Source organism: Lacerta agilis, chromosome 10, assembly GCF_009819535.1.
Source record: "Lacerta agilis isolate rLacAgi1 chromosome 10, rLacAgi1.pri, whole genome shotgun sequence".
Taxonomy (NCBI): Eukaryota; Metazoa; Chordata; class Lepidosauria; order Squamata; family Lacertidae; genus Lacerta; species Lacerta agilis.
Window position 1 is genome coordinate 51,825,570 of NC_046321.1, and position 26,727 is coordinate 51,852,296.

A 26,727-nucleotide genomic window follows, 5' to 3' on the forward strand; every position below is an offset into this window, starting at 1 on the left:
TAGAAGGGATTGAGCACATGTAGTCCTCCAGATGTGGTTGGACTGCAACTCCCATCATCTCTGATCATTAGCAATGCTGGTTGGCGGGGATGGGAGTTGGAGTCCAACATTAGGAGACCAGTAGTTTCCCTGTCCCTCATATACAATAGACTTCATGCCCCGTGGTTTTTTTAAAAAATGTAGATATTAACCTGTTTAATGTTCAGATTTTTAGGTTGTTAGGGATTATTTGTTGTTGTTGTTCAGTCGTTCAGTCGTGTCCGACTCTTCGTGACCCCATGGACCAGAGTACGCCAGGCACGCCTATCCTTCACTGCCTCTCGCAGTTTGGCCAAACTCATGTTAGTAGCTTCAAGAACACTGTCCAACCATCTCATCCTCTGTCGTCCCCTTCTCCTTGTGCCCTCCATCTTTCCCAACATCAGGGTCTTTTCTAGGGATTCTTCTCTTCTCATGAGGTGGCCAAAGTACTGGAGCCTCAACTTCAGGATCTGTCCTTCTAGTGAGTACTCAGGGCTGATTTCTTTGAGAATGGATAGGTTTGATCTTCTTGCAGTCCACGGGACTCTCAAGAGTCTCCTCCAGCACCATAATTCAAAAGCATCAATACTACGGTGATCAGCCTTCTTTATGGTCCAGCTCTCACTTCCGTACATTACTACTGGGAAAACCATAGCTTTAACTATACGGACTTTTGTCGGCAAGGTGATGTCTTTGCTTTTTAAGATGCTGTCTAGGTTTGTCATTGCTTTTCTCCCAAGAAGCAGGCGTCTTCTGATTTCGTGACTGCTGTCACCATCTGCAGTGATCATGGAACCCAAGAAAGTGAAATCTCTCACTGGATTATACTTGCACGTAAATTCAGATTTCTATTTGTTATGGGAGTACCCTAACAATTTTGACAGTCCTGTCAGTTGTTCTGTGTGGTTCCATCATCATCATATGTAAAGGATGACATCGGATGTGGATAACAAATGTAAACAATTGCTGGAGATATTTTGCTGAGTTTCTATGGGTTTAGCTAAAAGAGAGAGGAGAGCATATCCCTTGCCCTTTGCCTTTTTACTGATAAAACATGATGATTTTACCCGTAGCTAGAGCTGTCTCGCCTGCTCATGTTTATGCAAAATAGGAAATTTTGGAGGAGGAGGAGGAAGAAGAAGTAGTAGGAGAAGAAAGGAACACAGTAACATCAGAAGAAAATATCAAAGGACCTGTCACAACATCTTAAGGCTTTTATCAAAGTAGTGAGGGAATACATTAAAGCAACAATATATGTAGCTTACATGTGACAAGACTACCAACTCAGCCATATGTTTGATGAACATAGGTGGGTACAGGATTAACATGCATGCTTTGTTTGTGAGCCAGGCTCCAGCTGTCGGCTTACAGCTGAGGGGGGAGAAAACTGGCAAAAAGTTTGAAAGATAAGTTTTCAGCCAATATACTTCATTTTCTACAAATTTACAGCGGTCAGACAGAGAGAGTGTATTACAACAAGCCCCTCGCAGCTTTCATCTTCCAAACACAAGGCCTGTTTGAAGTTTAAATGCAGCCTTTAAACTAGATATGTATTCAGGACATTGTGCAAGAGCATGCGTACATAAGCACCAAAGTTTTACCTAATTTGATATGCAAGACCCTGTGGGATGGGCAGTGTTTCTACTCTCCCCAGTTTGGTTTTGGGGTTGTTGTTTTTAAAGAGGACTTGGTCTATTGATAATGTGGTAGGGGCTTCCAATGAAGAGCAGGTCGTATATCTAAAATGGCTGATGGACTGTTTTTTCGTCACATTTTTGGGAACTAGTGAATGTAAAGGATTGCCAAGCTCCAAGAATGGTGAGCACATGTGTGTCTTTTAGAACCAGGAAAGAGAGCACTCAGAGGCAGGGGCAAAGTGGGGGGGGGCTTCCAGGGTAATAGCCCTGGGTGCATTGGGGGGGCACTGGCAAGGTAGCTTGAGGGGAGTGCAAGAGGCATGTGCCTTTGTGATCAGTCCATTGTGCCTTCCGATTGGAAGAATGAATGCCTGCCCTGCCGCAGTTTCTTCTGATGTTTTCTCGCCACTCATGGTCACCAGCACAATTCACATTGTGAGCTACCACGGAAGGATTGTTTCCTAATAAAAACGACAAAAATTGTTTAAGGTGCTTCCCCACTTTTGGGGAGGGTATATTTAAGTACTCAGGGACCCTCACAAATAGCTCAGCTGCTACCTCACAAGTGGCCATCTTTCAACAAAGTAGAAAATATATGCCAGATCACAGCGAGTTAAGAAAGATAGCAACAAACAGAGAAAAGGATCTCCTGCTACACACAGTTGAAGTACTCACAGGAAGTTCTATTTTTAAACGCATTTGTGCAGAGACCCAGCAGAGACCATGACAGCCTTTTCAACAGACTTATGCATTCACATCTTACTACCACTTATGGAATAATGTCACCATTTGTATTGATCAGTCAACAGTCTTTTTAAAAGAAGAAAGCAAAATAAAAACCATCAGCCATCACTGGCACCAATAATTTAGACTTACTTAAAAAAAAAAAGTAATTGTATACAGACTACCTAAGCCATTATGGTGGAAAGAATGATATCATCATAAGGCAGTGCAGTGAATTAACCCTATATTATCTCTGTCTTTGTCATCAAGACCACAGTAGTTCAACTGCTGGAGCTAACATCTACCATTCAGAAAGCCTAAACATCAGTTGAGGATGAAGGCTTACCCCGTTTACCTGGGATTCAGCCTTACTCAATTTGATAGAACTGACTCTGTGAACAGGGACAGTAGATAAATTCCCATTTAAAGGTGAACCTATCTAATTCACGCTCTCTGAAAGCAACACATGAATTTTAAAAAATCCATCCTTCAAAATTTGCACTTTTCTGAATTTTGCAATGCAATTCTCCAGCACAAATAAACACACTGTACACTTGCAGTTATTCACATGGGATGCTTCATATACAGAACAGTTGAGCTGCACAAATCAGCAAGCTCCCCTTTTCTCGTCATTATACTATGCTTTATTTAAATTTAGAGAATACAAAACATAGAAGAAAAAGTCTGCATATTTTTTCCTGTGGCGGTGGGGAGGTTATGTAGAAATAATTTTTTAAAATAAATAACTAATTCACTAAGTCCACCTAATAACAAAATAATAAAAGCAACAGAAATCATCGTTGCTATTGCGAGCGTACATACTTTCACACAAACACTTGTACCTGTATGTAGAGACAGCTTGAACCTGTGTTCGGTGCAATGTGTGAACAAGTCTATATCTCAGGCAGGAGATATAGAAGCATGAGAAGCCACACCAACAGGTTAAAGAACAGTTTCTACCTGTGGGCCGTGAGGCTGCTGAATGGAAGACATCAAAATTGCAGCTGGCGTTCGGGGTTGGAGGTTGTACGACAGCACATAGAGTGTAATAAGGACTGAGAGATTGTGGGGGAGGGGGGGCTTGGTTAATCTCGCTGTAAACATGTGGTACAGTGACAATAAAGTGCAGTATTTCATTTCCAGGAGGCCTGCCTTCCTGGCTTTTGACCAACAGCACTGCAATGCCAGCCTTACCCAAACCCCCTTACTCCATGCAGCTATATGCAATTCATTTGCTGGAGGTCACATTCCGAGTCATATTATGTGATGAAAGTCAAATTGCCATTTCCTTCAGCAACTGTACCCCTAACCTTTCCAGCCATATATTTTAAGGCCAGAGGAACAGCAAAAGATAACATTAGCACTGGGTTTCATTCCATGATTCTCATCTTCAGGGGGCAGGGTTCAAGGGTGGGATAGAAGAACACATAGCAGTAATGTTCTGAAGTGTGTGGAGGTCTGAGGGACTTGCTCCCAGGTAAATAAGTATAGGATAGCAGCATAAACCCTTTGTCAACATCCCTAAAAGCAGGGCTTCTTTTCAGCTGGAACTCAATCCCGGCACCTCTCAGGTGGGCGCCATTGCCATTCTAAGAGAACAAGGGTCCGAGGTGAGTTCCAACACCTCTTTTACTAGAAAAATAGCACTGCCTAAAATGATTGGTTCTTCTCATTAGTAGTCAATACATTGCCTTACAGTTGTAGTTAGACTCCAACTCCCATCATCCCTGATCTGCTGGCTGGGTCTGATGGGAGATGGAGTCCAACAACAGCTGGAGGTAATGTAAAAAGGTTAAGGTAAAGGACCCCTGGATGGTTAAGTCCAGTCAAGGGCAACTATGGGGTTGCGGCGCTCATCTCGCTTTCAGGCTGAGGGAGCCGGTGTTTGTCCACAGATAGCTTTCTGGATCATGTGGCCAGCATGACTAAACCGCTTCTGGTGCAACAGAACACCGTGACAGAAACTAGAGTGCACAGAAACGCCATTTACCTTCCCACTACAGCGGAACCTATTCATCTACTTGCACTGGTATGCTTTTGAACTGTTAGGTTGGCAGAAGCCAGGACAGAGCAATGGGAGCTCACTCTATCGCGGGGATTCGAACCACCGGCCTTCCGATCGGCAAGCCCAAGAGGCTCAGTGGTTTAGACCACAGCGCCACCTGCGTCTGCAGCTGGAGGACACCACATTGGCTATTCCTTTTCTACATGATGGCATGGCTCACCAACAGGCAGCAAGACCATCCTAAGAGCAGGACATTAGTAAGACAACTAATGTAAGAGAGCCAGTGTGGTGTAGTGGTTAAGAGCGGTAGTCTCGTAATCTGGGGAACCGGGTTCGTGTCTCCGCTCCTCCACATGCAGCTGCTGGGTGACCTTGGGCTAGTCACACTTCTCTGAAGTCTCTCAGCCCCACTCACCTCACAGAGTGTTTGTTGTGGGGGAGGAAGGGAAAGGAGAATGTGAGCCACTTTGAGACTCCTTAGGGTAGTGAAAAGCGGGATATCAAATCCAATATGTTTCTAGCCCATAAAAAATGGATCTTGAGCCAAAATTGCTGGTGCAGTTTCTGTGTGTGGGTAGAAAAGTGGGGGGAGAACTGTGATCCCCCTCCCAAGTTCTTATTGGAGCAAAATGATTGCTAAGAAGAAGTGCGGAAATCCTGTCCCCTTCTCCCTTCATCGGTCAGTACATGCAATGGAGGCGAACGGTGCAAGACACTGCTGTGTCCTGGCTAGCCAATAATGCCTCTGCCTACCACTCATTAACCTCAAATAATGGAAAGCAGGAACAGATTTACTCTGTCCTGGGCAGTTGGGGGGAAATGCTACCTGCACATTTCCCTTTGTTTCATGCATTAGAAATAAGAATTGGAACATAACATGAAAAAGCATCCTGCTGGAAACAGACCCTGTCCAACCCGGCATCCTCTATCCCGCAGTGGCCAATCTGATGCCAATGAGAAGCCCTGAAAATTGGACATGACAGTAGCTGGACTCTCCTGTAGTCATTCTTCACTACTGGTATTGAGAGACATGCCGCCTTTGATAACTAGAGATACTGAATTATTTTTAAAGAAAGAAGAACATTGAAGGCAAGGACCAGGAAGATCCTGGAGGTGCAGAGGTCCAACAGGTCCATGCATAGCTATGGTCCTGATCCGCTACACAGTTCTATGATTCTTGGTGCCTATACAACAGATTAGATCCAGGTTTTTCATCTCAGGGCTATGAGAAATGCTTCCCCATATATTCTAAATAGCTGTTTGGGTAGGACCTATATGCCAACCTGGTGGCTTTCAGACATTTTCAACTACAACTTTCATGAGCTGCAGTTAGCTCAGCCGTCCTAGCTGAGAGTTTTAATCCCAAAACTTCTGCAGGTTATACCAGGTTAGGGGAGTTTTCCATATGCCACAAGCACACAATATTTAGTATATTGCTTCTAGCCACATCTTGTGACAGCATTCTATGTTCATTCAAGTTTTTCAAGCATCACATTTTAATTTTACTGAATACCGCCATTGTTTCCATGTTACAAGCAGCAAATGAACAGGGGCGTTGACCTCCTAACCTTCCTACCAGGCACATCTCTTTCACAGTTATTTGAATAGATTTTGTTCTATAACTTTAGATCTGTGCTATTTTATATTTGATAAACTCGAAGCGGAGAACTGTACTTGCTTGTGTGGTCACTTGGAAAAGCCTTTGTAAGGCATAAACATGTCTTTTAGAATCAAGTCTATTGATGTTTCAAATCCAATTACAGCGACATGATTTTTTTTAATAAAAAAAACAACAACGCAATGTTTCACATTATGAAATCAATGGTATTAGCGTTAAAGATGCTCTCCAAGACTTCAAGCCCAGTGATAAGGCTCTCATGTAAACGGAAGAGTTGAAACAATATTCAGGCATGCAGTAAAGGAATTGTTCTGAGTCCTCTTTGAGACAGATGGCAGGGCATTTCTTCTGTTAATTCTAAGAATTAAATGTAAAAGAATTAAGTTTTATCACGAAGAATGAAATTAGCATTATTAAATAAAACAGGAACTCTGCAGTTTGAAATTATCCCACAGAAAGGCCTTTTTAAAATAACTTAAATATGACTCTTTTTTTCTCCTCCAAATGTTCTTGCTTGCTATTTCATGTTTAATTTAACCCTTTGAACATTTTTGCAGACTACATCACAAATAAGCATTGTGGAAATCAAATAGACAGATAAGTTTTATTAATTTGACTTGGGTAGGGAGTAGGAATATATCAACCTAAAAGGTAAATGACCCCTGACAGTTAAGTCCAGTCGCGAACGACTCTGGGGTTGCGGCGCTTAGCTCGCTTTACTAGCTGAGGGAGCCGACGTTTGTCCACAGACAGTTTTTCAGGGTCATGTGGCCAGCATAACTAAGCAACATTTGGTGAAACCAGAACAGTGCATGGAAACGCCATTTACCTTCCCGCCGGAGTGGCACCTATTTATCTACTTGCACTTCGACATGCTTTCGAACTGCTAGGTTGGCAGGAGCTGTGACAGAGCAATGGGAGCTCACCCTGTCGCGGGGATTCAAACCGCCAACCTTCCGATTGGCAAGCCCTAGGCTCAGTGGTTTAGAACACAGCACCACCCTGGTCCCTATATCAACCTAGTATCATGTTATGAAATATGAAGATAAAGCAGGATTACTGTTGTTCATAATTGGTTGGAAATTATTTCAGAGAGTATCTCATGAAAATTCAAGAAGCTTCTGAATCGGCTAAGGGATATCTGAGAACATGTGTGTTAGGAACTCTATATTCCTAGATCAGTGGGGCCCAGAGTGGTTTATCCCAGGGGAAATGAAGAATTTGGGCTTTAACTCCCTACATGAGATGCTGGGAAAGCAAAGCGTCTTCAGAAAGCCTGACATTCAAACGTGAAATGCATCCTAGGTGGGATGGGAGATAAGGTTGCCTCACCAATTTTCACTCCATTGTGAACCTTTTGGTCCTCATCTCTCTGCTGTCCCATGGTACCTGCTTAATGCAACTTGCAGAAGGATGCATGTCTGGTGTTTTCACCCCTATTGTCACAATGCCACCCACATTTAGAGTAGCACTGTCCAGTGTGATCCCATTATACATTGGAGCCCATGGGTGTTTATTTTCTTATTGTCTTTTCAAGACTGTTGAAACTAGGGATGGACAAGTTATCAATGAACACATCACAGAAGCTCAGGCAGCTAATAATCCATCAACCAATGAATGTAACAATACCTGGCCCCCCAAAAACATCTCTATTATAATGTAAAGCATGTATAATGTATGCCCTCTAGCACCTTTTAGGCAAAAACTGGGACACCATCTTCCCAGAAGCCATATTTCCACTTTGTCTTGCATGAAATAGCAGCCATTTTGGCCACTGTGATCTCATGCGGTTTTGCATCACAATTTTCCTCTGAGAAAGTGCTCTTGGGGGGCAGGGTACCCAAAAAAATGGAATGGGCCTCCCCCCCAGGACACTTGTGGGGTATGATATTGTATCTGACTTACTCCAGGTAGACTCATATTCAGAATATGCCTTAGTTGGGTTGCAACTCAAGAAACAGAGGGATTTTGTACAAAGTTGTGCAGTCAAGCCGATCAATAGGCTTCAGCATGCTCAACTCTCATAGGATCAGACCACAGCTTCCATTTGCTGCTGTCATGGGCCATTCCTCCAGGGAATGTCATCTTTGGCCACCACTTCATGACACTGCAGAGATCACTCTGTAGAAGAGCTAGCAATAACAGTTAGAGAGGGTATACAGAGTAAATGCCTGCAAGAAACTATTGTGTCTGCTACCCTGTTTGTGGGGTAGCAGTTATTCACATGCCATAGCCTTATACAGGATAATTCTACAGTGTTATCGCCTGGGATGGTGTGGAACCTGTGCCCCTCTATTTTTCAGGCCATAAGCTGTAATACTTTGGGAGTGCTATATCTCTAGCCACCATGCTGGTTCTAAGGTAAAAAGGTAAAGGTAAAAGACCCATGGACAGTTAAGTCCAGTCAAAAGTGACTATGGGGTTGCGGCACTCATCATGCTTTCAGAGCCAGCATTTGTCCACAGACAGCTTTCTGGGTCATATGGCCAGCATGACTAAACCGCTTCTGGTGCAATGGAACACCGTGATGGAAACCAGAGCGCATGGAAATGCTGTTTACCTTCCTGCCACAGCAGTACCTATTTGTTTACTTGCACTGGTGTGCTTTCGAACTGCTAGGTTGGCAGCAGCTGGGACAGAGCAACAGGAGCTAACCCCATCATGGGGATTCGAACCACTAACCTTCAGGTCGGTAAGCCTAAGAGGCTCAGTGGTTTAGACCACAGCGCCACCCACATCCCTATACAGTTTTATACAGTGGCTGGCTCAGTGTGACCCCTTCAAGAAATCTGATTCAGTATACCTGAGTGTGATAGCCAATGCATTACAAAAAATAATAGCAACCCCCCCAAATAATAAAATAACCAGTCATTTGTGTCACAGAGTTTCAACTGGTCTTCTAATATCACACATTGTGTGCATATATACATTTGCTTTTCATGATCTGTGTAGAAGCTGGTGTAGTAAACTGCATTGTTTCACAAAATGATTCTCTCCGCCTAGCCATTAATCTTTTAAAAAATCTCGGCCATATACCATCCTATGCAGTACAAATGTAACAGTCATCTAAAGAAAACAGATTAACTGCTACGTGTAGTTAAGAAAGCTTTGTGAAATGTATACTCTGAAATTACTAATTCGAAGTGAAAATAAATCTTATGCTTTAACAAAGGTCAGCTGTGTAGGTCTAGAAATAAATATGTTGAGCTCTATACCATAATTGCTCAGGGACATAAAATTTCACTACACTATATTTAGAACTTGCTTTAAATAGAGTTCCAGCCCAAAGTTTGTAGAATGAAAATAATTAAGAGGATGGCTGTAGTGTAATTTGTACAGAACAAAGGAAAAGAGGGAGAGTGAATCTTAACCATCTAAATCAAGAAACCAGAAGTTCTATTTATTATCCTTTTATCTGAGTTAAGTGGTAGCATTTCAGATTTCCCAAAATTAACATTACAACCTGACAGTGGATTGCAATCTGGTGAATGATTTTATTCCGATTTCTATCTCTAAATTATTTCTCCAAATCTGACAGTGTCCAAGTTACATGGTGTGCATATAAAGATACTTTATTCTCTTAGGCTCTTTTAGGATTCTTGGATCCCGGTCTTCCTAATCTTTGTATTCTTCCTCAATTAATTATATACATGCTATATACATGAATGGAGCAAATGCCTCGTTTGGCCCAAACACTTGGACTTGTGGGGGAAAACATGGCAACCTGATTGTTTTTCTAAAGAGAGATCACAGAAACAGGATGTTATTTCAGGGATTGAGAAAAGGCTTCCATATTAGAAAGTGATAGGCAAGGCAGACCCACCATGTGCTAGGTTCCTAGCAGGTGGACCACTTTTGCTTACCAAGATGAAGAAGGGGAGGGGAGACATGGTCAGAATCAATAGTGATCCAACTGCCAGTAAACTGGTGTAGTGTTTCTGCCCCTTTTAAAGGGGACACATAACAAAGGCAACTGATTTGTTGGTGGCAAATAATCTGTTGATGGCAGTGATAGAAAAGTCTAGCATGAATTGTGATATAGTGTCAGGCTTCAGGGAATCGTCTCCTCCCCCACCCCCCGGCAGTAGATAAGCAGAACAAAGGAAAAGGAGTCTTCTTACCACTTAGAAACTTTAATGATCACAGCGAGAGAACAAAGAATCCATTTCCTAGGAATGGCGGTGCTCCCAATTAAGGGCCCCACCCACTTCCTCCCTAGTCACCCACGTCACTACTGTGTCTTGTACCCTGAGCTCGTGATCTCTGTGCTTTATTTTCCGCCACCTTATCAGCTCTTCTTGACCTTGGGAGAGTGGAGGAATTCTTTCCAGAGACAGTGAATCTATTAACTCTCTATCTCCCAGTGCTTCTCCTTCTAGCTGTTCCCCATCCAGTATTTCCCAGCTTCTGCCTTCTGAACTATGTCCCTCTGCAAACCACTGTTCCAACTCTATACTGTTCTCCTGCTCCTGGGAAGATTCAGGATCCTGATCAGGATCAAGGGGAGGGGTAGGGGGAGGCTCCCACAATTTCTCCTCAATGCAGCCCTACTCAGCATGGTCCCTGACATATATGGGGGAAAGGGGACCACAACCAATATCTGATAAAAAGAGAAGACAAACTTGTGCAGAATAATCCAGTTGCAGTAGAATGGAAAATACCAGATGAAAGTGTGAATGAATGCCAGAACAGAGTGAGGCATGCATGAATATCCAAGAAGAAGAAGAGGAGGAGGAGGAGGAGGAGTTTGGATTTGATACCCTGCTTTATTGTGAGATTTGGAGCTTACAGGGTTAAATAAACTCAACAGTCCGCCCCACCCATAGGGAAGATGTGTCATACTTCCAGGTAGTTCTGCTGTATGCGAAGCCTATAAGATTTGTGATGCACTGTTTTTTCTGTTCATTCTGGTTTCACTTTTAACTGGAGACAGGTGAAATGTGTCCCATCAGTCCGGGAGTGTCCGTGATTTATGTTTGTAAATAAAGCGTGCTTGCTTAAAACAAGCTGGACTTTGGGGGATTTATATTGCTGGCAAGAAAGGCACACATACCGTTGCGCAGGAGAAGTTAGAACAACTCTGCAAAAGCACTGGAGAATTAGAGGGAAAGGCAGCAAGACGCGTTGCTGGATGCCATTAGTGTTTTCCAAGTGCTTAACTGTTTTTGAGGCTTTTCCAGTTAAAACAAAAGTCCCAACATTTATCACTACCCAAAGGAGTCTCAAAGCGGCTAACATTCTCCTTTCCATTCCTCCCCCACAACAAACACGCTGTGAGGTGAGTGGGGCTGAGAGACTTCAAAGAAGTGTGACTAGTCCAAGGTTACCCAGCAGCTGCATGTGGAGGAGCGGAGATGTGAACCCAGTTCACCAGATTACGAGTCTACCACTCTTAACCACTACACCACACTGGCTCTCTCCACACACTTTCTATGAACCATATTAGAACCACCATCAAGTTACAGGAAAAGAGATTCCAAATAAACATCAGGGGAAACTTTCTGACAGTAAGAGCTGTTCAACAGTGGGACAGTCTCCTTCTGGAGGCTGTGGACTCTCCCTCCTTGAAGGTTTTTAAGCAGAGGTTGAACTAGATGGCCTTGGGGTTTCTTCCAACTCTACAATTCTATGATTAGACACTGAGAGCCATTGCAAATTTCAGCTTGGTATCTTTAGTGACAAGCACTGTTTCAACACTGAAAGGCAAATGTGCAATGTTGACTTTTCCTTTTCACACGCTATCACAGTTTCCGTAATTAAAATGTCTTAAATATTGTCACATCAGAGGTAAAAGAGACAAGAGGGAGGGAAACATTGCATATGTGGTGCAAGATCTAGAAATGTTAAAATGTCAGTGGTGTCCTCAGGATACTTTAACAAGCTGGAGTAAGCGAGAAGGGAGGGTCACTATTTTTGATGCTTAATTAAAAACAAATTCAATTTTAGAAAATATAAAAAAATCTCCATGACTTGCTTAACCCTGATTAGTTATGGTGCGTCGCAGTAGCGATGGATTTACAATGGTTTAATTGTGATTTGAGATCTCTGGGCAGCTGGCACTGAAAATAGCATGTTAACCCTGTATCAAAGCAAATGCTGTACGTTTCATTATGGCTTGAGCATGTGCATGTAAATTAATTACTGCTTTCTTAATTAGAGATTCAATTAGAGACTTCCTAATCCCAGCACCAGCATTTACTCTGTGTTACAAGATTGTGAGCTGAGGAGCCCCACCTTAGTACAGCTGCTCTTGAGTTTATCAGTAACCACATTATTTCCGACTGGTTTCAAATTCTCAACCCATGTATTCACACTGGTTTCAAATTCTCAACCCATGTATTCACAGCAGAAGCAAGCATTTCCTCTGACTTCACATATGATGGGGTGCCATTTTCCCTACATGGAGACTATAATGCAAGGTTGGGGGAAAAGTGGAGCAGAGGGCTAGAGCAGATACAATTCCCACCATTCTGATAACTGGCCGTTCTGACTGGAGCTGAGGGGTGGATGTCCGACAAAATATGGAAGGCCGCAGGCTCCGCAACCCTGGTCTCACAAACCCACTACCAGTAGTAAAAGTATGTGTGTGAAGTGTGCGCACAGCATCAGAAGCCCATTGCTTTTTTTCTTTAAAAAAAAAAAAAAGTTTAGGGGTACTCTCATTGCATCTGAGACTCAGGAAACACCGTGACAGGAAATGAGGCCACCATCAGGGGTAGCAATGGAACTGACATTTACCGTGCTAGAGAAGAAACTATTTTTTCTTTTTCTTTTAGTTTCTTCTCCCGTTAGATTCACAAAATGTTTAGGGGTATGCGTCTCCCTGCGTCCCCCTAGAAAAAAAGCACTGCAAAAGCCCATTAAAGACTGCCAAGTAAAAGAGGGACATTTCCCAAACATTCTCCACCATTTTTCGTGGCCACCACCATTTCCCTCACCCCCACAGCATCCCATAACAATGAATTGTAGGGGGTGCAAAATGGTGTCCAGGCTGACAACACGGGGGGGGGGGAGGGGAGAGAAGGCTATTCTGCTGCCACTGCTACCTGTAAACCCACCCCTAAGAAACCATTGGTGAATTTCTCTTCCCCCTGAAGAATATTGAACAAAGCAGTTCCCAACTGCTTAGGGCAGTGAATTTTGGAGAGGTCATTGTATTTCAGGTCCAACAACAGCATTGTCATCTTCCTCAAGTTAATCCATCATAAGAAAGTCTCAATGAAATACAGATATACTGTAGAATACACGCACGCACGCGCGCGCACACACACACACACACACACACACCAAACATGTTTGGGAAGTTTCCCTTTTGCTGAATAATGCATAAAGTGGAAGAATGGCTGATAAAGATGATGGACTATGTCGAATTGGTGAAAATGACCAGGGAAAGAGGACAATAAGTTTAATAAAGAATGGGGAAATTTTTTAAGTCACTTGAAAAAACACTGTAAACAATTGAAAACATTGGCGGGATTTTTAAAAAAACTTGCAATGGAGTGAGAATTATGTTAAAAATTGAGATTTAAGAAAATACAGTGGTACCTCAGGTTACAGATGCTTCAGGTTACAGACTCCGCTAACCCAGAAATAGTACCTCAGGTTAAGAACATTGCTTCAGGATGAGAACAGAAATCGTGCGGCGGTGGCATGGCGGCAGTGGGAGGCCCCATTAGCTAAAGTGGTACCTCAGGTTAAGAACAGTTTCAGTTAAGAACGGACCTCCAGAACGGACCTCCATACCACTGTATGGAGAATATGTTACAATGCAGTTTGAAAAGAATACTGGGGGAAACCACGGAAGGGGATTCTGATAATCCTATTTGTAAAATGATTATGATTTGTGTATGATGAAAAATGTTAAAAGTTAAAATGAATAATATATATATGAGGTACCACTGTATGGAGAATATGTTACAATGCAGTTTGAAAAGAATATGGGGGGGGACCACAGAAGGGGATTCTGAGAATCCTATTTGTAAAGTGATTATGATTTGTGTATGATGAAAAATGTTAAAAGTTAAAATGAATAAAAAAGTCGTGTGTGTGTGTGTGTGTGTGTGTATGCCAGGACGCGGGTGGTGCTGTGGGTTAAACCACAGAGCCTAGGGCTTGCCGATCAGAAGGTCGGCGGTTTGAATCCCCACAACGGGATCAGCTCCCGTTGTCCAGTCCCAGCTCCTCCCAACCTAGCAGTTCGAAAGCACGTCAAAGTGCAAGTATATAAATAGGTACAGCTCCGGCGTGAAGGTAAATGGCGTTTCCGTACACTGCTCTGGTTCGCCAGAAGCAGCTTAGTCATGCTGGCCACATGACCCAGAAGCTAGGATAGTTCAGCTGGTAGAACATGAGACTCTTCATCTCAGGGTTGTGGGTTCGAGCCCCATGTTGGGCAAAAGATTCCTGCATTGCAGAGGGTTGGACTAGATGACTCTTGTGGTTCCTTCCAACTCTACAAATCTATGCTGAGAGATAAGGAAAGCTGATTCCACCCTGCACTTCCAGAGTGAGCAAGAGAGTGGGAATTAACCGCAAAGGAAGCTTTCTCTGAGCTTAATTCTACACACGCGCACACACACAGAGAGAGAGAGAGAGGAGAGAGAGAGAGAGAGGAGAGAGAGAGAGAGAGAGAGAGAGAGAGAGAGAGAGAGATTCAGTGTATGGGAAAGGAATAAAATGAGATTTGTCCCTTCATTCCCCTTCTTTTCAGGTGCTCAATTGAAGTATAACTAAAGTGTGTTTTAAAAGAGGCCTCGGCATCTTAACAAGAGGTCAGTAGAGATAAGTGGGTGAGCACTTTTTGTAAAAGTATCAAATAAAATTGTTTCATTTTACAGTATTTTAAAACTAACAAAGTTAGTTACTGAAGCCTGCCATCCTAAACTCCCTTATAAGGAAGTAAAATCCCTTCTGTGTAAACTTACATAGGATTGCAATGCTGAAATCTAGGGAACTAAATATTAAATACAACCTATTCTGAAGGAATGCCAACATAAAAAAAGTTGTGTGTTATTTTTAAACGATGACGATAATGATGAAATAGCTTTATTCAGTTCATATTTTTTTTAAAAAAAAAGATTGGGATACTTATCAGCGTTATTACTTTAGATGTGAAAAATGCTCATATACGTACTGGCAGGCTGCCTCCAAAAGTAATAGCATAATAATATTCAAGATACCCGACAAAATTAATACAGGATGAGATGACTCTTTCATCACAGCAGGAAAACTCAAAGGGGAGAGAAAAAACCCACTGTCCTGAATATGGATCAAGGTTTTGTGAATTTAAAAGGGCAAGCCAGTCAGGTACATGGTGATGCAGAAATGTTTATCTTAGACTGAGATTAAGACGTGCTTAAAATGCCCTTAAAATGCAATGATGTCTTCGGAATTCTGAATAATTTTCATAATCAAAGACATATACTACCCCGCACTGCAAGATAAACTTCCTACATTACATTCAGGAGACATGAATGTTCTTCTGCATTATAGCATCTCTATCCTCTTAACACATATGGGGCATATTCCAGGCTCTCCAAGCGCCCCTATTTTCCAGGGGCAGTCTCAGATTTACAGAAGCCGTCCCGGTTTCTGATTTGATCCCGGAATGTCCCGCTTTTCCTTAGTTTGTCCCTACTTTCATCGGAGAAATGTTGGAGGGTATGGAGTTATGCCACCCTTGAGCCAAGGAGGTAAGTAACTATACACCCATCTGAAGACATCTGAAAGCACACCTGTATAGGGAAGCTTTTTAAAATTTAATGCTTTATTTCATTTGTATATACAGTGGTATCTCGGGTTAAGTACTTAATTCGTTCCGGAGGTCCGTTCTTAACCTGAAGTGTACTTAACCTGAAACACCACTTTAGCTAATGGGGCCTCCTGTTGCCACTGCACCGCCAGGGCAAGATTTCTGTTCTTAGCGGAGTTCTTAACCTGAAGCATACTTAACCTGAAGCGTACTTAACCCGAGCTACCACTGTATGTTGGAAACTGTTCAGAGTGGCTGGGGCAACCCAATCCGAAGGGTGGGGTACAAATAATAAAATTATTGTGACTGTTATTGTTATTGTTAGGAGTATTTAGGGCATCCCTATTTTCATCAGAGAAATGTTGGAGGGTGTGATATTCCAGTCCTCTCCTTGCAATCTGTTGAGCATGCAGAAAGGAGTCCTTGAAAGTTCAATGGATATTCCAGTGTCTGGAGCAGGAGAAACTTGTTTGCACAGCCCTATAGAGGAGAAGCATGGGTGGAACTACATACAGAAAGCGCAGGCAGGTACCCCATAGCAGAGAACTGTCAGTATTGCGTAATGTCTACGTGCTCATCGAGCCCCTCCTGCATGCAAAAATATGCCCAACATGTATTTGCCTTCAAGGAGAATGCTGAGAAAGCAGTCTTTTTTTGAGAGATCGGTACTCTTCACCATTTATATCTGAATAAGATTTCAAGCGTTAAGATGAGATGCAGGGCCACTCCTGCAACACTCAGTAGCTATAAAAAAAACTAAGAGCCCAACATGATGCTAAACTTGTTTTTAGGACATTAAATAGTGTTTAGATAGATATAGATAGATGAGAGAGAGAGTTTGAGAGAGTTTGAGAAAGAGAGAGAGAGTTTGAGAGAGTTTGAGAAAGAGAGAGAGAGATGATAGATGATAGATAGATAGATAGATAGATAGATAGATAGATGATAGATATAGATGAGAGAGAGAGAGAGATAAAAGATATAGATAGATGATAGATAGATGATAAATAGATAGATGATAGATAGATAGATAGATAGATAGATAGATAGATAGATAGATAGATGATAGATAGATAGATAGATGATAGATAGATGATAGATAGAAGATAGCCATTGCAAGGGCCCCAATTTTAATCAGAATCATGGCATGCCGGGAAAGGATGTTTAACCCTTTCCCAGCTCACCATGATCCCAATGAAAATCCTCCCCTTGCTGCTGTTAGCCCCAGGAGAATATTCCCATTTGTGCCCTTCTTTGTGAGGGAGAAATTGTCATTTGAGTAATGTAGGGGGGAGGGTTAAGCCTCCTACCTCCATACAATACAATATTGATAGAAATAAGTCCCATTGATGGGCTTATTAATGAGGTGTTTAGCATCGCATCTAGTGTGGCTGTAAAGTAACTCCCAAGATAAGAATTAATGTGGAATGTCATATATAACAAAGGAAGAAAGAAAGAGGGTGGGGGACGACAACCAGCATGCATACAGGTGAGTAACAGAGAAGTCTAGTCATAAAGTCAGAGGAACTATTTGCAAGATGCAAGCTTCAGCTGCTGTCAATTATTTTTCCCTTCTAACAAAGATATGTCTTCAGTCTCTTTGTTATGCACACCGTAACATATGAATGCAAAACCATTCAACTAAAAATTGAGGATGAATTTCAGAAAGAATCATGCAATGGAAGGGATTTAGAGTAAACAAAAAGGCATTTCAAACTGTTCAACAGCCCTTCCCATTAAAAGCCACATATTTGGAGAAGGAGAAAAGATGGGAGTAATTTTTTTTTTTTTAAGCATGACACCTGCCCATAGGTGGCATGCCATAGCGCAGCTCCTTTGATGTGCCGTGCTTCTCAAATGGGAGAAATCGCTGGTATGTATTGCAATATTTATAGCTTAATTCACAGCTCATAAGTGACAGTGTTGAAATCATCTGTTGAATGCTGCAACTGGAAATTTAAGAAGCCCAGCTGTTCTAACTTTTGGCCACCCTTGTCTATGAATGTGACCGTAGCACATTCTTCAAAGATTTGGTTACTTTTATGCATCAGAAGTAATCATTAATGTCATATTAATAGTGCAATCCTATGAATGTCAGCTCATTACTCATGTGTCTCATTGAGTTCAATGGGACTTCCTCCCAGGTATGTTTAGGACTGCATTGCAAAAGGATTACATGGGATACTTTTGCTGGGAAAGTTTCAATGCTCCCATCTGAAAATGAGCTTTCCATGCCAGTTTTTCTGGTGCAGGTTTTGAGATTCTTTTCATTCAAAACAATAAATTTCAGACAAGGAGCAGCGGGAATTTTAAAAGAAGAAGAAAAAAAATATGCATATGACCATTCGCTATAATTTGATTTATCCAAACAAAGTGGGAGATCAACCAAAATATTTGAGTTGCCAGAAACTAGCAGAAAAGAAAGAAAAGTGTGTTAATGGCTGATTCACACATATGCACATTTTATTTGATTTCATGATGACTGGCAGCTGAAATGTGTGAACTAGAAAATTATTGTGCTTAAGATAATATATGCAGCGATGGGAAAGTTCTATCACATTATATGCACAAGTCATCAACTGATAAGCTTGCATATGACAAACAGCCATAAGTTGCAGAAACCTATAGTCATGTAAGACCGGGTGTTTAGATCAGGAAAGGGATGTTATGACTGCATGTTGTTTAAACCAAAATTTAGAGAGCAATGGTAATATTATACATAAACAGATCAGATAAAGGGAATTGTGTGTTTTTTCATTCAATGAATACAATTAAATGTCGTAACTGCAAACGCCTAGTAAAAGATTACTAATGTTTCCTGTACTATGCAAAATTATACATTGTAGTGTAATTGTAACATAACACAGCAGGAAAGTAATGTAAAGTTGCTTTGTTTGTTTGTTTGTTTGTTAAAAAACTAGTACTTTGTAGCTTATTCCACATCATTTTACATCATTCACATGGTACTATTGTCTAGAGACAAAAGCTGTGCTGGTAGCTATTTCACAGAAAGTCTTATCCAAAGTTTATTGCAATCGGCTGAAGTTTCATTGACCTGATTCCCAAGATCTTTGAATTACGTCACCCAGTCATTGAATTAAGGATGACTCTTAAACTTTTCACAATATATATTCCGTGACTGCTTCACATGCGATACATCGAGTTTTATACTTCCCGCTTCTGTAAATCCAATGAAAAGGCTACTTTGGATAGAATGTATATTTACGAATAGATCCCTTCCATTTTCTACTCGGTAATAATAGCATTTATACACGTCAAACAAGCAAATGCATTTTAGCATCACATATGAAAATTTCCTAAGCCTGCTCGTGAACAAACAATGTTTTGCTGTGCATGCATTATAAACAATAATTTGTTTCCTCTTTAAAAAGTCCAGTTTATGGTACAGTCCTGATCATGACGGCATGCCTCATAAACTAGGGAAACTGAAATATAATGTCACACAGATGTTGGTTTTCCCCAGCTCCCCAAGCTATTCAGCAAATGATCAAAATTGATCAATATTTAGCCAAGAAACTGGAACAATAACCTCTTGAATAACATTCACAGAGCTTTATAAAGTTAACAGTACACATTATATACTCATCCATAATGAATACTAAGAAGTCTGCCCTAGCTCTCCATTCTCCCTTGCCTTTTCTTCCTCCAAAGTTCTCCCACATCATTAGCAATGGTGGTATATGGTGGCCATAGCAGTACCTTCCCAGCCAGAAAAGATTTTTTTCCCCTGCAGATATTTAAGCATTTTCTATTTCTAGTTGGGCAAAAACAAAAACAAAACAAATCCAGCGGGGGAGGGGAGGGAGGACGAAACCACCTGTAACCACATTTATGGAGCAAATCAGCCCTTTTAGGGACCGATGAGTGCTTCCAACAATAAACGGCCATTATTGGCAAATAAATAGTGACTTGCACCTGTGACACATGGCGTCAAGCATTCAGCCTCATTCATTATATTGGAAGGCGCGCTTTCTATCTGTCCCTCTCTATCCCTGCTGCTATAATAAGACAGCTTTAATTGGAGCTATACATACCTGCCCATACCAACTGTATTCCAGCATTGTGACTTGTAGGGAAAGCCAAACCTTAGAAAACTCGGGAAAAGTTTGTGAATACCCACTGTTTCATTAAGTGCAAAGCTAATGCCTTGCACCGCTCCTTTCCCTTTCAAGCGAGTGTGCGCCAGTCCACAACTTTTTTTTTTACTTCTTCTTCTTTTTTTTTTTTTTACCGAGCCACCAGTACTGCTACAATCCCAGCTTTGTTGAAGTGTTGTACTCTTGCAGCTAAAACCTGTTGATAATGAACCTGAACCCATTATTTTGAGTCAATGAATTGAAAGAAATAGGGCAAAGAATGAAAGCCACAGGGCCAATTACCAGCATTCTTTGATGTATTACTTGCTAGCACACACCAAATCACTTTGTGTCTTTGTCTTGATCCTCTCTGTTATTCATTAATTATTCTGGAAGGGTTAGAGTTCAGATAGCTAATTGCGCAGACAGTCTTTCTTGGTGGGGATTCTCCCTATGCTGACACTTTTCCCAACTGTGCCCAGCCACCTTGTATTATGCCAATTAATCCAATTCTTGGCATTTTTGTACAACCTTCCAGGCTCTTTTTAAAGTTATGCCTAAAATGTTTTCTCACTCCCCAGTCAGAAGAAGAAGCTGCTTGAAGAACTGACTAGATAATCAAGACTTGAAGGAGCTGCCTGGTTCTTTTTTTTGCTACAACAACCAGCCTATTGCTCTGGAATTTGTTGACTGAGTAATATTTTCCCACATTTGCCAGGCACAGACTTCCCACTGCAGTCCTCATATAACATGCATTCTTGTACTGTACAATAAATATACAGGTGATAAAATCAGGCAACGGGACGGCAAGGAAGTATGGATTCTCTCAATGCAGCTTCTCTCAGAAATAATATTTTATTACATTCAAACTATTACATAATCAGTGTACAGTGGTGGTCTCTGAGGCCAACGACCAGCTTATGAGATATGATGGAGCAGAGAATGGCCAACATCAGGGGGCAGCAAACTTTTTCAGCAGGGGGGCCAGTCCACTGTCCCTCAGACCTTGTGGGGGGCCGGACTATTTTTTTGGGGGGGGAATGAATTCCTATGCCCCACAAATAACCCAGAGGTGCATTTTAAATAAAAGGTCACATTCTACTCATCTAAAAACATGCTGATTCCCAAACAATCCGCAGGCTGGATTTAGAAGGCGATTGGGCCAGATCCGGCCCCCGGGCCTTAGTTTGCCTACCCATGGGCCTACATAGTAAAGCTTGTTTACGAAACATTTTTTAAACACAACTTTTGTATTTTGGACATATTGCCTGTGACTCTTAGTATGCAAAATCCAATACCCAGCAATTGGTTCAAAATAAAAATTCAATAATTATAGGAGTCTTTCATAATCTGTAGAACACCTAAGAGCATAAGGGAGTTGTCAAATGTTGGTTTGTAGATTTTTATTTTTTTTGCCATGAGAATCTAAATAAGCCTGGGACCATACTTTCTCCCAGCATGAACATACTCCATCATAGAATGTTGTTAGTAAAATTTTTGATGGACTTTTGTTATCTCACACATAAATCCAGTACCACTCAGGCTCCATCTTCAGGTGAAAGTTTGAGCAAGCTTTTGCATTTTAGACTGACCTGTTGGCTAGGCTAATACAAAATCTGTAAGCTCTCAAATTAATCAAATATCCCATTCCAAGGTCAGTTACAGAAATTGCAATGTCATCAAACCTAATAGGGCAACAAACAGTTGACAGGATTAACAAACATTTCTACATCTTGTCCTTTCTATGGCTTAACTGCTACCCACCAGAAAGGTTGAGAATGATGTCTGACACATCTGCTTTTTTATTTGGGCATGCACATCATTCAAGGAATTGTTCTACTATACTACAGCCATCTTTTATACATGAAACAGAAGATAATGCATTATGTGGAGCAGGAAAGGTAAGACTTTGGGGGGCATGTGTTCCCGCCCCCCACTCTCCATACAGTCTTCCTGGTGGGGGTGGAAATTGATTCAGATCCCATTTAAAGCCAAATCTATCAGATTCACACTGTCCAAAACAAGATGAAAACGGTAATGCAGCCATTCTCCGAAATTTGCACTTATCTGAATTTTGCACTGTGGTTCTACAAGCAGCCAAGGTTTAAAAAATGCATCTATTAGGGGAAATGTGCATAAAGATGATTAGTGAGAATAGCATACAAAAATGTATTGCATTAATGCATATTAAGGGGGTGGCTTTTCCATTTGCTTTGCCCCACTCTTTAGCCCGAGAAACCTTCTTGAGGGGAGCTGCTGTCAGAAGAACTGGGAAGTGCTGATCATCAGCGATGACTGATTCCACCTACCTTGCCCTATTCTCCAGCTCTATGAGCCTTCATAAGAGAGTTGCTTAATGGATACTTTGACTTGACCTATTGCTAAGCTGGGAGTTGCTTTGGGATCTTCTTTCTGCCATGGTAACCTCACCTCTAGATAACTGTAATGCAATCTAGGCAGACTTGTTTAGAACCCTTGTAGACTTGTTTAGAAGCTGCACTTGGTACACAGTGCTGCTGTTGGGTTTCTGAGCAGCACACAAAGTCAGTGTCATATTACACCTATTTGCCATGAGTTGCACTAGCACTAATTTGCTACTGAGCCCTATTCACAGCAGCAATGTTGATTTGTACAATTTAAAAACTTGATGGGACACTTAGTATGGGCCAGCCAAAGCACTGAAATCTGCAAGCAGACAGGTATCACTGGATGTCACCCATTGTGCTTCTTAAAAAATGAAAACATATTGACCGTTGTGAATGCCACTGAAGAGTTAGCATAATACTTAACTTTAATGTACAGTCTTGACAATTATATCTGTTTCTTTGCTAATCAGTCTGCTCCATGAACCAATTTCCCCACAAGCTCCAAATCAGTATCTTCTCCTCCCAAAATGCTGTGTGTGTGTGTGTGCACGCACACACGTGTGTTTTCACCACTGTCTTGATTTTAAAGTGGAAATAATAAAAATTCAGGAGTAAAATATTAATATTTCATTCCTATGTTGTGCTTTTTTTTAACCAATTACAATTTGAACTTCACCTAACTGAAAAAGACTGCAGACTTCACTCAATTAGCAGTAATAGGATTAAAAACATAGCTTTGGAACTGAAGATTTAAATAGGGGGGGAAATCTTGGCAAATATACACTGCATATGCCAAATTAATCTCAAAATAAATATGCAGTCTTGGATAAAATAAGTGGAATGTGGAATTTTAGCGCTCTCTCTCGCTCTTTCTCTTCATCCCCACTTCTTTCCCAACACACACACACACTTTCTAGTATTTGACTTTCCCAACACACACACACACTTTCTAGTATTTGACTTTCTTGAGATTTTTGCTTTATGAATTGTGACTGACCCAGAATATCAGTTCTTTTCCCTTTGACTATAACACTCTCCTTAATATGAGCAGTCATTCACAACAGGCTTCCCTCTGAAGGAATGCTTCATTCTATTTTCTGCTGGGTACCCCATAGTTCTAAATATGGATACTTATTGCACTGACATCCGTGAGGCTTTAAGGGAGCAAAGTATGTTTGGCAGAAGATGTCAGATTAGCCTAAGTGATGGATCTTACCTTACTTCTTTTGTCATGATATGACCCACACAATCAGATCACTGCACAATAAACATGCAATTCTTTTATTTGTGTACTTGTGTACATTCCTCACATTTTCCTTCGAGATTGCACTGCTGTCATGGAAATACAGTATTTTCTGAGCTCTCTAAGTATTTTGAACCTGGGAAAATGTAATACTTTCCCCCTCCCTCCATTTAACATGACATAGGTAAACCTGTGGCTCCTCAGATATTGTCAAGTCCAGCCTTCCCATGCTGGGCAGGGGTGAGGGCAACTGGAGTCAAACATTAGACAGCCACAGGGTCTCCTTCCCTGAAAATACATTTGTTGTTATTTGGTGGAACCAACTTGTGCAATTCAGCCTTCCCACATGGTCCTGGGCTTTTAAGAAAGCAGCCCCACACACCACTGCAGTTTTAGAAAAATCCCATCAACGGGTATCACAAGCCATAGCTTGGTGATAGAACAGGTGTGGCAAGCCTTTAGCCTTCTAGATATTGCTGAACTACAACCCCCATCAGCCCAAGCAAGCATGGCCAATGGCCATGGATGGAGGAGGTTGTAACAACATGTGGAGCGCCAAAGGTTCCACACATTTAGCAGTAGAGCATCTCCTTTGCAAGCAGAAGGTCCCAAATTCAATCGCTGGCATATCCTGGTATGAAGACACCACCAGTTTTTACTACTTTCATTCCAAGGAAACCCAACCCAAGGTATGTGTTGGCATCCTTGAAATCTCTCACCGCTTAGTTTTTTAAACTTCCAGACTCCAAAAATCCACTCTTTAAAGGTTTAAATCTGCCGGAAATTTTTGAGGTCAACTAAATTGAAGAAGTAACATGAATCAACAGTGTGATGCAGCAGCAAAAATAAAGCGAACACTATTCTAGGCTGAATCAACAGAAGTATAGTGTCCAGATCAAGGTAAGTAATAGTACCACTCTATTCTGCCTTGGTCTGACCACACCTGGAATACAGTGTCCAGTTCTGGGCACCACAATTTAAGAAGGATGTTGACAAGCTGGAATGTGTGCACAGGAGGGCAACCAAGATGATCAAAGGTCTGGTAACCAAGCCTTATGAGGAACACTTGAAGGAGAAGAGGAGATATGATAGCCATCTTCAAATATCTTAAGGGCTGTCACATGGAAAAGGCAACAAGCTTGTTTTCTCCTGCTCTTAAGGGTAGACCCAAGGCAATGGCTTCAAGCAGGGGTCAGCAAACCTTTTCAGCAGGGGGCCAGTCCACTGTTCCTCAGACCTTGTGGGGGGCCGGACTATATTTTTTTGGGGGGGATGAACGAATTCCTATGCCCCACAAATAACCCAGAGATGCATTTTAAATAAAAGGTCACATTCTATTCATGTAAAAACACGCTGATTCCCAGAGCGTCCGCAGGCCGAATTTAGAAGGCGATTGGGCCAGATCCGGCCCTCAGGCCTTAGTTTGCCTACCCATGGCTTCAAGTTACAGGAAAGGAGATTCCAACTAAACATTCAGAAAAAACTTTTTGACAGAGCTGTTCAGCAGTGGAACAGACTCCCACGAGAGGTGGCGGACTCTCCTTCCTTAGAGGTTTTTAAAGCAGAGGTTAGACGGCCAGCTGTCATGGATGCTTTAGGTGAGATTCCTGCATTGCAGGGGGTTGGACTAGATGGCCCTTGGGTCCCTTCCAACTCTAAGATTCTGTTATTCTATTGTTATTCTAAGTAGGCCAAACTCAATACACTTCATTCAGCATTTTCTTTGTGAGTGTTTTTAACTTGGCTTGATTCCGTTTCAAGTGAGAACATTGCTAGAGAGAGATACCCTGATGCCTGCTATTGATATGCTTGTGTTAATACCTCAATATTTTTGCAAGACTAGGTAGATATTTTGGGGTTTTTTTTTAAGAAATGCACCATTACTACTGAACAAGAGAGACTCCTTGGAGGCAACTTACAAAACAAAGGTCTAAGATTAATTGGTATTGATGCTCAATTTCTTGAAACAAGCTTGATGTTTGACAACAGGCTGAGATAGGTGGTGTAATTATTGCCCCGGTTTCCTGCCCTCTGTCACTTTGCTAAGATAGTGAGCCTAAGAAAGCTTTTCAATTACTAAATTGAAAATACAGTGGATAGATGAAGGCTAACATGCTAATTAGTTGTGTGGGAGGAATACATTTAATGTAAATATTTTTCGTCTCCATGGTTGACATGCCACTTCTTGCATTAAAGCATTCATTATGCACATGTAGTTGCCTGAATTTTCAAATTTAGTTATAAAAACACAAAAAACAAACCTCAATGAAAGCTCAATATACTAGTACCTTGTACAACTAACCACCTCTGAATTATTTCCTAAACCTGTAAAATCACTACATACTTATTACATAATTAAGATAATTAGGCTGGGAGCAAGCTGAACTTTTTTTTTTTGGACCAATTTCTGAGAAGTTATGCACTGTTTTGCACTGTTAGCGAGATATGGAAAAAGTAGTTGCACAGGGGCTAGAAAAAGCTCCACTCCATATTTCTATATGCAAACCAGAGTTTCAAACATCCATTGGTTTAATTGGTAGGCCACTTAAATAAAATGTTTATTTTCTAATCTGTAAGATAAATTCAGTTCTTGAACATGCTGGGGTTTTTCAGAAGGGCTAAGAATGACATGGGTGGCGCTATGGTCTAAACCACAGAGCTTAGGGCTTGCTGTTCAAATCCCCATGACAGGGTGAGCTCCCGTTGCTCAGTCCCAGCTCCTGCCAACCTAGCAGTTAGAAAGCACGTCAAAGTGCAAGTAGATAAGTAGGTACCGCTCCGGCGGGAAGGTAAATGGCGTTTCCATGTGCTGCTCTGGTTCGCCAGAAATGGCTTTGTCTTGCTGGCCATATGACCCGGAAGCTGTACGCCGGCTCGCTTGGCCTATAGAGCGAGATGAGTGCCGCAACCCCAGAGTTGTCTGCAACTGGACCTAACGGTCAGGGGTCCCTTTACCTTTAAGAATGATTCATAAACCATTTTTCTGTTATTATAAAGTTTGCAGTGGGCTCCTTTTTATAACCTCATTTTTGTTTTGTTTTTTAATCAATCTTTTATTATTGGTAAAGCAGCATTGCTAGGATTTTTAGAAATGAAAGAGTTTTATAATGTTATAATACCATGGTGTAATAGCATTATTGCAGTATGGTGCAATAGCAGTATGCTTCTTTTTCAATGCAAAAGAAAAGGTAGAAATGGGCTTTAGCAATAATTAAAAGACTGATTGAAAAATGAAAATGGGGTCATAGTATGGTACCCACAATAGTTAT

At 41.5% G+C, this 26,727-nt stretch overlaps 1 protein-coding gene across 1 annotated transcript in view; it reads right to left on the bottom strand.

Moving 5' to 3' along the window:
• Positions 1-19,979, bottom strand: part of TFEC (transcription factor EC) — a 60,609-nt gene extending 40,630 nt beyond the window's left edge. The window contains 1 exon segment of the mRNA XM_033163051.1: positions 19,808-19,979. Within this exon segment, the coding sequence (XP_033018942.1) occupies positions 19,808-19,834 (27 nt within the window). The 5' untranslated portion in view covers positions 19,835-19,979.
• Between the last annotated feature and the right edge of the window lie 6,748 nt (positions 19,980-26,727).